This window comes from Eulemur rufifrons, chromosome 6 (assembly GCF_041146395.1).
Source record: "Eulemur rufifrons isolate Redbay chromosome 6, OSU_ERuf_1, whole genome shotgun sequence".
NCBI lineage: Eukaryota > Metazoa > Chordata > Mammalia > Primates > Lemuridae > Eulemur > Eulemur rufifrons.
The window spans coordinates 91,398,887-91,411,356 of NC_090988.1; the positions used below are offsets into that span (position 1 = coordinate 91,398,887).

A 12,470-nucleotide genomic window follows, 5' to 3' on the forward strand; every position below is an offset into this window, starting at 1 on the left:
TAGTGCAATGGGTTCCAGCTCTATCTAGGATAATACAAGAGGTGTTAGATCACCATTGTTTTTTGTGGCTGAATAGAACTCCATGGTATACAAATATACCACATTTTATTAATCCATTCATGTATTGATGGGCACTTGGGTTGTTTCCACATCTTTGCAATTGTGAATTGTGCTGCTATAAACATTCTATTGCAGATGTGTTTTTTATAGAATGTCTTTTGTTCTTTTGGGTAGATGCCCAGTAATGGGATTGCTGGATCAAATGGTAGTTCTACCTGTATCTCCTTGAGATATCTCCATATTGCTTTCCACAGAGGTTGTACTAGTTTGCAGTCCCACCAGCAGTGTATGAGTGTTCTTATCTCTCCTCATCCATGCCAACATTTATTTTTTGTGGACTTTATGATAAAGGCCATTCTCACTGGAGATAAGTAATATCTCATTGTGGCTTTGATTTGCATTTCCCTGATGATTAGACATAACTCTGGGGCCTGATCTCTGCGTCTGGTCTGCTGCCAACAGTGGGGTTCCGCTGTCAAGGAAGGAAAATCCTGGCCAGAGGCCTCAGCAGTTGCACCAAGCAACCCCTTTCATCAGGAGCAGCCTCCCAAGTGTGGTAGAAAAACCCTGAACAACATATTAGCAGCTCCCCCTAGTGGCAGATCAAGCAACCACAGAAGCAACACATCCAGGCTGGTCTGCCGCAGCTGTGATCTGCCTTGCTCCTAAATACCACCTACTGGCTCAGAGACTAAACAGGGCATGTCATTATCCAAAGGTAAACCTAAAGCTAAGAAGCAACAGCTGATCCAGATGGGAAGGAATCAGCAAAAAACAAACAAACAAAAAACAACTCTGGAAGTATGAAGTATCAAAAGGAAAGCACACCCTCAAAGGGGAACATCAGCTCTCCAGCAATTGATTTCAATCGAATTCAGAACACTAAAATGACAGAAGAAGAATTTTGAACATGGCTTGTAAGAAAACTCAATAATATGCAAGAAAACATGGATAAGGAACACAAAGAAACCACAAAAGAAATCCAGGACTTGGAAGAAAAATGCACTAAAGAAATTGAAATATTAAAGAAAAATCAAACCAGACTCCTGGAAATGAAAAGTTTATTCAAGGAATTACAAAACACAGTGGAAAGTCTCAAGAACAGGATAGATTAAACAGAAGAAAGAATCTCAGGGATTGATTGAGAAAATTATACAAGCAAAGACAAAAGACATGTATAGAGGAATAAAGGTAAAAATTGCAGTGGATTTCTCACCAGAAACATTGTAAACCGGAACACACTGGAGCAACATGTTTAAAATACACAAACAAAAATTTTCAACATAGAATCACTGGTCAGCAAAAATCACACTATTTCAAAAACAGAGGTGAAATAAATATTCTAGATAATATAATATCTATATAAGCCAAGGAATGCATCAGCAGCAACTGCACTACAAGAAATGTTAATCAAGTCCTTTAGCCAGAAGGAAAACATTCCAGAAGGAAAGTTGGACCTACTGAAGAAATGAAGGCCACAAGAATTGATCAATGTATGTACAGATACCAGTAATATGATTTCTCTGTCAGCAAAAGTAAATATTGATTCATTTTTCCTTACTGAAAAATGTAAGCTTTATCACAAAATAAGAGAATTTTCATCTTAATATTTTCTCATCCATATACTAAATATTAAATACCCAAATTTAAATGCCCACTTGATAGAGTGACAACACCCCTCCTAAATCCTCTGAAAGTTAAGTGTGCTATCTCCTATAACACAGACCCAAACCAGGGTAAAAATGAGTTTATTGTAATTTTTAAATTTAATTCTATTTTTAATTACAAATAATAATTATGTATAGTGATGGGGTACAATGTGATTTTTCAATATATGTGTATATTATAGAATAATGAAATCAGGCTATTTAACATATCCATAGTCAGAATATTTAAAACACACTCTTTTAATAATTTTGAAATACATAATATATTATAATTAACTGTAGTCACCCTGCTATGCAATAGATCACGCAACTTATTCCTCCTGTCTAACTGAAACCTTGCACCCTTTGCCTAACATCTCCCCTTTCCTCAACCACTCCTTTCTCCCAGACTCTGGTGACACCATTGTACTCTCTACTTTAATGAGTTTGACTTTTTAGACTCCACGTATATGTGAAATCATGCATTTGCCTTTTTTAAAGTTTCATTAGCTCTGAAAAATATCATCAATTTATCAAAATGGCCTTAATTTAAGAAAATAACCAATGTATTTCACAGAATGGCAATATCTGTGTAATTCGGGTCCAGCAGGCATTTGTCAATTTAGATAACTGTCCTGTCCTCTGAGCATAGAAATCAGCCTTCAAACAGCAGAAGCCACTGGGCCAGGCTGTGTCCCGGAACCACCCGGGGATAGGTGGTACATGGGCAACGTATGTAACCTGAACTTTTGTACCCCCCATAATAAGCTGAAATAAATTTAAAAAAAAAGTGACTTTAACTATCTCTTCCCTGAAAACTGATTGGAACCACATTTACAGTGATAGGTACAATAAAGTGGAACAATTTTGCTAATTAGAGGAAGATTTAGAAACACGTATTTGGAAGAAAATGAGAAACAGATGATGCTCATGACTGCTCCTGGGGCGGCATCTGCAGCTCTCCCACATGGATCCCCTCCAGATGTAAGATGTCTTGAAATCTATTTAGAGAGGGTGAAAAATAGGACTAATTTATTTACAGGACTAATAACTGAAACTCAACACAGTTCAGATCTTTCAGAGAAAGATAATAGACAAAGACTCTCAATCTGAAGGGAAAGAGAGAAGTTTGTTACTAAGACAGTTGACAATACTTTTTTTTTAAGTGGGAAATTTGTGACACCTGTGGACAAATAAGCTAATGCTGTGATAAATGCTCAGATAAACTCTGAAGACCACTTCCTAAACAGGTACTGATAGGAGCCACACACCCTAATCCCTGCTTAGATTAGAACAACCTGTTTAAAGGTAAGGTGCTCACCTGGTAGTAATGTTCATTGGGTGCTGGTCAGGTGGGGGCTAGGGGTGGGTAAACTCACAAGTAATGAAGAAGGAGCGCACTGTACGGGGGAAGGGCAGGCCTCTGGCCCTGGCTTGGGTGAGACAAAGGCATTACTTGTATCCAAAATGTTTATACCCCTATAATATTCTGAAATAAAGAAAAAAGAAAAAAAAAGTACCAGGAAGGGGATTAAGGAAAAAAAAAAAAAGCAATTTCCACAGCTCTATGACCCTTTGATTAATTTGACCCTTATGTGATTTTTTTCCCACAAGGTGGCACTCAAGTCAAATACTACAGGCCAAGTCTCAGCTCCCAGTTTAACCAAATCCTGGAGTATTTTGTAGATTTGCCTATCTTCGGGAATGTTAATCGATCATGTTAATTTTTAAACAACTTATGCTTTACCGTGTGAGCACCAGGTGGTCTCACTTTAAATTCCTGACCTGGATCTCAAGGGAGCTCTTGAACTGGTAGAGAATCACACGGTTCGTCCACCCACAGTCCATTTACTCTCTCACCCTCCCATAGGACTGTGTCACATCTCTTTATCTTTAAAACCCCAATACCTCCATCTTTTGCCTCAGTCTCAACCAACGGCTTTCTTTTCTACTTCACAGAGAAATCAAGAACCAAACAAAAAAGAATTTCTATAAAATCTTACCACCCTCTGCCTACCCTCCAGCATCTGTACCCACAAAATCAGCCTCCCCTGCCTGTTACCAGAGAATCCTGCTCCCTGTAAACTGTATTGCTGCTGACTGAGCCAATACTGCCACTCTGCACCTGGTCACATTTCCTCTCGTCTACATAAGAGCAGTGGTCTCATAATTCTCCTCTCTCCTTCGCAAATTTTGCTTTCTACAGGATCATTCCCATCACTGTGAAAATACCCTATTATTTTCCCCATTTTGAAAATTCCCTTCTTTTAGCATAATGTCCTTCTGGTTCACCCACATTGTCGCAAATGACCAAATTTCCTTCTTTTTCAAAGCTGTATAGTATTACGTTGTGTATATGGATCACATTTTCTTTTTCTGTTCATCCACTGATGGATATTAGGCTGTTTCCATATTTTGGCTATTGCAGATAACGTTGAAATGAACATGGGAGGGCAGATATCTATTTCCCATACTGGTATCAGTTCTTTTGACTGCATACTCAGAAGTGGGAATGCTAAATCATATGGTAATTCTATTGTTGATTTTGTGAGAAACTTCCATGGTGTTTTAAAAAATGGCTGTAAAAATATATGCCAAATGAAATAAGCCAGGCACAGCACGACAAATACTGCATGATCTCATTTATATGTGGAATCTAAACAACTCAACTGTGTAGAAGCACAGAGTAGAATGGTGGTCATCAGAGGCTAGAAAGTAGGGAAGATGTGGAAAGGGAGATATTTGTCTAAAACATTTGCAGAACTTTTCAAAATATTTTCAAAACTTCTCATTATATATAAATTATTGTACATTATATGAATTCTTTTAAATATTATTAAATGTTGGTTACATAATACATTTGGAAAATTAACCATTAGATAAAATGATCACTTTACTACTACATTTTTGGCAAAATGGTTTAGAATATACTGTAAAGCACTAAGGGTGGAAACTATTCCAGTGACCACAAAATTCCCATTTTGTTTTCTTTTTTTTCTGTATTACCTTTATACGGCCCAGTATGAAAAATGTATTCTTTCCTGTGAATGCCCACATTCCATGTTTTGTGCTCATATTGAGCACTTTGCTTTGGCTCCCTTGAGCTTTTTCCACCTGACTTCACTTTGAAAGGTATTTCCCACACTCCCTGCATCTTGTTCTTTGATTGTAAATTAGGTTCCTCCAATTATATATACTTCTGAGATGTTTGGAAGGTGTTACTGCAAAGGCTGTTTTCTTACTGTTCCTGGCAACAGATGAATAAAATGAGACTAAGGGAAGATTAGTAATTAATTCACTGATGTCCAAGTTTTCACCAGCTGGTACGTAGCAGATAAAGCATTCCAATTCATATCATCAAAGTACAATTTAATACCCTGAATAATGAAACATGGCTTTATTTGGTGTGTAAATTTCCATAATTATGGTTAAACCCACTGCAATTACATCTTCAGTCATGAAAGAATGATTTGACTAATTTGTTAGAAAATTATGACAAAGTCATTGCCATACTGATCACCTGTGTTTTTCAGCATAATATTCCTTGGTGAAAATGTGGAACATATAAAGATTCTCTGAAGAGGATGTTTTGTGTTAAAATCTCACAAAACAATTTTTTTTTCCCAAAAGATCTGTGTGTCTCTCAATCCTCTTTGAATCTGTTGAAGTGTTGGTAATGGCACTCCTGCTGTTGGGTGGCTGCAGTTCTGAGGACTGCTTTCCTAATTAGTTTTCTGAACAATTACACATATATCTAGAAATTCTAATTACCCAAAAATATTACAAGCAACACCTGAAATATTACAAATTACTATAGTTGCAATTGTTGCTGAAATTAGAAGCGGCAGAAATAAGAATGTTAGGTAACACATGCCCTTATTAGCTCGATTTAGCCATTTCACAATACATACATATTTCAAACCAACATGTACACAATAAATATATGTAATTTTTATTTGTCAATGAAATAATAAAAAAGCAAACATACCAAAAAAATTAAAAGATTTCTGACTTATTATCCTCTGAGAGTCACGTGCTGCCTCAGAGGTTGGAATACAAGTCAAGGTTCAGAATTTGAGAAGTATTGAAAAAATATCATTTAATCCAAGGCATAAGCAAGTTTTTAAAGAATAATATCAAAGCTAATAAACAGGAATCTGATTGAAAGATGACAAGAATTCAATGGGGGAGGTGATAAAATTATGCGTGAGAAACACACATGCAAAAATTGGCAACAGCAGATGTGGAAATGATAGGACTCCAGGAGGTACTGTAAGTCAGTTTGACAATCTCAGAATGGAAAATATTGCTAGCTTATGAATTATATTAGAGAACCAAATCTTGCTTTCCACTTAAGTTGCAGAACTGCTCAAATATAGCAATTGCTGTCGAATAATATTTTGTGCCTTAAAAAAGAAGTTATTCCGAAGTTTGAAAATAAACAATGAATGCTAAAGAGTGTATGGCTCTGTTACATGATGACACAGGTAAAGCTACATATTCAGTTAAGAAATAAGATATCATTTTAGTATTTAAATGAGGAGGTGAACAATGTTTTGTGAGTGCTAAACATGAGCTAGGCACTATGGAAAGGATTTTAGAAACATTTGCTTTCTCTGTCTTCCTCTCTCTCTCTCTCTCTCTCTCTCTTTTCTATAATAAAGACACATTACATGAGATTCAACCTCTTAATAAATTTTTAAGTTAATGGTACTGTATTGTTAGCTACAAACACAGTGGTGTACACCAGGTATCTAGAACTTTTTCATCTTGCATAACTGAAACTTTATACCCATTAACATAAGCAGCCTATTTCTCCCTTTGCCCAGCTCCTGGCAACCAGCATTCTGCTTTCTGCTTCAATGATTTTTTTACTTTAGACACCTCCTATAAGTGCAATCATGCAGTATTTGTCTTTTTGTAAAGGGATCAAGGTTTATCCTTGTTGTAGCAGAAAGAATATCTTTCCTGTTTTGATAGCTGAATAATATTCCGTTACATGTATATACCATATTTACTTTTTAGCACACATTTGTTTATTATTTTTCATGTTCTACATATTAAATTAGCCACTGAAACTCAAGTGGTAAAAAATAGGGTATAAAGGGCAGTGTTCTCGTGGTGATTATATTCTTGCAAAAGACATATAAATACTAAACAATATAAACTAAATGAAAAGTATAATTTCAGATAGTGAGGAGTATGAAGAAGAAAATAAAACAGTGGTGTGCTAGACAGATGTTGATGTGTAGTGCAGTCATTAGAATAACCGCTGGTTTAGAGGTTGCAAGAAGTAAATATATAGCTGTGTGTTACCATCCTCCCCGTCTCCCCCCACCATGTGCATGTCGAAATGGCTCCAGTGACTGTGGTAACATTAGATAGTTAATGAAAATGACGTTAGAGCAGAAGCCAGTGCATAATCTGAGAGTACTGGGTTCAAAAATTGAGATGATCATGCTGGTTCTTGATAACTTATAGGATATTGAAGATAAATGAGTCAATGTGAATGAAATCACCTTATAGAGTGGAAAAGTGTTGTGATTTCTATTGTTAATGTTTCTTTCTAACTTTGTCTTGTGACATCTTTCCTGAGAATGGCCACAGTTATAGCCTTGCTCTGATTAGGAATTCAAGGGATGTGGTCAAGGTTGCTTAAAGTGTGTCTTTCATGGGTCCTTCTTTATGGCGGCAGACAGCCTAATGCCTAAGTGTCATGACACATCTCCTCGAAGCTGAACAAAACTCACTTCTGCTTTCATTTAAAAATATAGTCAACCAGCATTTGAAAAGGACCATGAAATGATTTGGTACATTCTCTACTTGGCTACCTCTTTAGCAATTGTTCCTAATTGGGGATTGTTCCTAATTATTAATTCCTTGGTGACTCAGAAAGCTTTTTCCCTCATTAGCCTCATGGATGATTAAGGCTCTTGCTTTAAACTTTTCTTTGTAAACAATAGAAATTGTAGTTTTAAATATTTGACCAAGAGTTAATAATTGGATGACTTTTCACCCATTCATAGCTGGGCAACTTGCCTTCACAGGTAGAAACATCAAGTTTAAATAATTTCACCTGGTTCTTGGACTCTCTGAAGAAGTTACTTCATATGAATGAATCTTGGGTGTGGTAAGATCTTAGGTTACACCTCAGGTGACCTTAGAATCTTTATACAACTGTAAAAGCTGAGCTCTACTGGTCATCTTATTATTTGGTTATATAGTATGTAGATTTTAGCAATTGCATAAAATTATAGCATAGAAATGATTTTCAAAATCTAAAATTATTAATTTTATCAATTTTATTGAATAAGTACATATATATCTAAAAGTAGATCTCTTAATCTCTCAGTAATTCATACTCAATACCTGTTTGCTTTACCTGTGAGCATCTTTATTCTCTGAGCAAGGAACTTTGAGTTATGAGCTTGAGTTTATGTTTGAATTCTAACTTGAGTTAGACCAAGTTATTTTGCTTGATCTACTTTTATATCCTTTTGAGCAGGTTTTTAAAAAATTAAACAACCAATCTCTAAGATATGAAAATTGATAAATAAAATAATATGTGTGGATTTCCAAAAAAATACTCATAGGCAGCAATAAAGGGAGTGGATGGTATATTTGGAAATAATTGCTAGAGTCTTTGATGACCTTTTTGCTTTTTTACAATTTCTCTTTAATCTCTTTATCTCTTTTTTCTCTTTCTTTCTCCTTCCCTACATCCTCTTTTTCTGTCTCTTTCCTCTCTCTGCCTTTGCAGCTATATCTGTGTCCCACACTCTTTCTTTCCTTCCCTCTCTTTCTCCTTTTTTTAAATTGGCCGCAAAGGCCTTTCTTCTTTTCCTTCCCCATATTGCTCTATAATTTCTGACTTTGAAAAAATGTGCTATTTTCCTTTAAATTTGGAATATTTTATCAATACCACGTTGGAGTGATGGTTTTAATTTAGGAATGGGTTCAATTTTTATATTGTCTTTGTGTCAAAACATAACTACTAAGTTTAGTTGTAAGTGGATCTACTTTACAGGAATGGCTGTAGTAACGGTGGCCTTGATGATGATGGTACTGGTGACAGTGGTGCTGATGGTGGTGATGATGCTGGTGGTTTAGTGATGTTGATAATAGAGGTAACTTAGGAGTGCTGGGCAGACACTAATAAGTTATTGCAGACCACAGTTTTAAAAATTACAATATTATTGCCACTTCTACCCTGCAAAATTCTATTGGACTTAGTTACACTCCCACTAACTAGTTGTTAGTTATATAAAAAGACAAATGGACTCAGAAAATATGTATTAAAGGATTGTTTTGAAGTTCTTCCATGATAAATCTAATTGTCTAGTTGAGTTCTCATAGAGCTTCATATGCTATCTAGGTACTCAGGCATTTATTGGGAAAAGATCATATATATATATATATATATATATATTTCCTTAAGGAAATCTTAGAGGAGTAATTAATTAATGCCAATAAGAACTGAATGTTTGTGTTTCAAGAGCACAGAGTCACTCCTGTTACCATTCATCTAGTGACTCATCCTTATACTGCAGGTGAGGAAACTGAGGCTGAGAGATGCTAGTAACACATCCAAATAACAGATTATGCTAGCCACCCAACCCGGAATAAAACCTACTACTCATTTCCTGACTCCTGAGCCAGCACGCTTTTTACTTCACAAGAGCTGTTGCAAGAAAGACCTCAGCTGTTGGCTAGGAGTGGGAGGATGAGATTAAGTAACATATGGCAGGTCCACAGTCTGCTGAGGCTACTTTGCATTTTGTATAAGGGGTGGGGGTGGAGTGGGTTATTGAAAGCAAGGATGACCTTTTAGCATCCACAGAGTGGTATAATTCAAATATCAATGTGAAGCTATGCCTTTTGAAAAATGCCTAAGAAATGGCATCTAGTCTGTGCTTAAAAACTCCCCAGTAATATGAGACATGTTTCATTGCAGCTTTCCTCTTGGTTGCAGCAGTAACTCCCCTTGAATATCACGTAATCTCTTCTCTTCTGTGGTGGAAAACAGTAGGTAAGAATTTGAGTTGTGTGATCAAAGTGCCAGCTCCACAACAAAATAATTATATAATATTATGCAAGAGATTTAACTTCTCAAGGCTTCAGTTTTTCTTTACAATGGGAGCAGTACAGGCACCTACCTCATATGATATCCTAAGGTTTAAATGAGGTAATATATCTAACATACTTGGCACAGTGCCCAGCAACACAGTCAACCCAAAAGCTAATTGTTTAGTTGTTGTCATTCTTATGCTCAGAATCCTTTGCTCCATTTAGAGGACAAAGGAAACTGAAAGGAATGACCTGGACTGACTCAGGTTCACACCATTTATATTGGGGATCTGGGTTTTTGCTGGACCATCATGGTTTGCAATCTTCATCATTAAACAATATATTAACCAGAGATTACATAATCATTACTTTTAGGTATGTGATCATTTAAAATGTAGAAGTGAAGTGCAAAATTACAAAAGAATTATCTTATTTTTTTTGAAAAAAGGCACAAAAGAATAATTCTCTTTACCAGCTTGTTTTTAAGATAAAATGGGATAATTATAAAGTAGTTATAAATTACAAAGCATATTTATATTTATAAGTTATAAAGTATATTTATAAACTATAAAGTATATAAAGTCATTGGAGAATGATAGCCTAACAGCATACTTGCTGAAGAAGCAATATTGATGTTTGAGGACACTGATTCTGGAATCAGAAAATATGGTCCATGTTCTGGCTTCACTGCTCACTAGCTATGCAACCTTGGTCAAGTTTCCTAAACTCTATGATAGTCAGACTTTTTATATGTAAAATAAAACTAATTATGGAATTATTCTTGTGCCTGGAATGAGGAATTTCCCCCAATATGAGGCAGGTGCTCAAAAAGTTGGCCATTAATGGTAACAATCATAAAGGTAGGAGAAGGAGGGAGAGAAAGCCATTGCACACGGAATAAAAATTTAGAAAGAAAGAAGAAAAGGTTTGGGGAAACCTTGTATTAATGAAGTATCTGTTTTTTAAATTCTTTATTTATCCCATTCTTAAAAGCCAAAGGTTTGGATGGCGAATAAATTAATAAAAAACAGCAGTTTCCACGAGGTCCTGGAAATACAGGAAGCCAACTAGTCACTAATTACAAATCATATGTTGATTTTTTTTTAGGATTCTCAACTCTCATCTGGAACTCATGTGAGCACCTGATAAATGGAAAATCAAAGCAATGTGACAAAATTCATTCTTCTGGGCTTTATAGAGAACCCAGAGCTGCGGAAAATATCCTCTGCCATGTTTTTAATCATGTATGTGGCCACAGTGTTGGGAAATCTACTCATCTTGGTCACCATAATCACAAGTCAGAGTCTGAGATCACCTATGTATTTTTTTCTTACCTTCTTGTCCATTTCGGATGTCATCTTCTCTTCTGTCATCACCCCCAAGATGATTGTGGACTCCCTCTCTGAGAGCGCTACCATCTCCCTTGAAGGCTGCATGACTCAGCTCTTTGCGGGGCATTTCTTTGGTGGTGTGGGCATCATCCTGCTCATTGTGATGGCCTATGACCGCTACGTGGCCATTTGTAAGCCCCTGCACTACACCAGCATCATGCGTCCTAGGGTGTGCCGCCTGATGGTGGGAGGGGCCTGGGTGGGGGGATTTATTCATGCCGCAATACAGCTCCTCTTCATGTATCAAATACCCTTTTGTGGTCCTAATATCATAAATCACTTTGTATGTGATTTGTTTCAGTTGCTGGCACTTGCCTGCATGGATACCTTTGTCCTGGGCCTCTTAATCACCCTCAACAGTGGGGTGATGTGTATGGCCATCTTCCTTATCCTAATTGCCTCCTACACGGTCATCCTATGTTCCCTGAAGTCTCGCAGCTCTGAAGGGCAGCGCAAAGCCTTCTCCACCTGTGGCTCCCACCTCACGGTGGTTGTGTTGTTCTTCGTGCCGTGTATTTTCATGTACATGAGGCCTGTGGTCACTTACCCCATTGACAAGGCAATGTCTGTGTCTGATGCAATCATTGCACCCATGTTAAATCCTTTGATCTACACCCTGAGGAATGCAGAGGTGAAAACTGCCATGAAGAAACTTTGGATGAAACCAGAGACTTTGGTTGGCAAGTAACTGTCATGCTGAGAACATTGTGTGTTTCCCCTAAGCAGAAGTCTTTCTTTCAGAAATGAGTGAGAACTAAACCTGTGTATTCTCCCTGGCAGCCAGGGACAGCTTTTAAAACTATAGACTCTGATTTATGATTCAGATTATTTACAGTTTAGAGATTATGATACTCTCCTGCTTTATACTTGTCCTCAGTTCCCATTGCCTCAGAGTCTCCTAGTCTTGTCCTAGGATTCCCTGATCATCTTGCTGCTGCCTCCACCTCTGCAAACACATCTGGAGCCCTCACCCGCTCCCTCCCTAAGCATCAGCTTTAGAAGTACACAAGCCCTTCCCCACCTCAGTGCTTTTGCTTCTCTCTACCTGAAAATTAGCCCTCACACTCTGCAGCTGGTTGTTTCTCTCTAATTTCCAGCAGTAGTTAGATTAAGTCGCATTTTCTCAGAGAAGTCTTTCCCCTCCATGACTCTATTCAAATTTCTTCCATTCCTGCCATTATTCTCTATCTTAACATCTTCATTTTCCTAGTAACAATGACCAAAAGTATAATTACCTTTGTATAATTACCATTTGACTTCTGCTACTTTCCATCTCCTTCTCCAGAATGATGTCAATGAGGGAAGG

At 37.0% G+C, this 12,470-nt stretch overlaps 1 protein-coding gene across 1 annotated transcript; it reads left to right on the plus strand.

Annotated features, from left to right (window-relative positions):
• The first annotated feature begins 10,922 nt into the window (after positions 1-10,922).
• LOC138384445 (olfactory receptor 4C6-like) lies at positions 10,923-11,852 on the plus strand. The gene has a single exon (XM_069469947.1). The coding sequence runs from the start codon at positions 10,923-10,925 to the stop codon at positions 11,850-11,852; it is 930 nt and encodes a 309-aa protein (XP_069326048.1).
• Positions 11,853-12,470: the final 618 nt, after the last annotated feature.

Bases quoted from the DNA above. Each gene is read 5' to 3' on its own strand.
- LOC138384445 (XM_069469947.1), top strand. From the start codon at position 10,923: ATGGAAAATCAAAGCAATGTGACAAAATTCATTCTTCTGGGCTTTATA.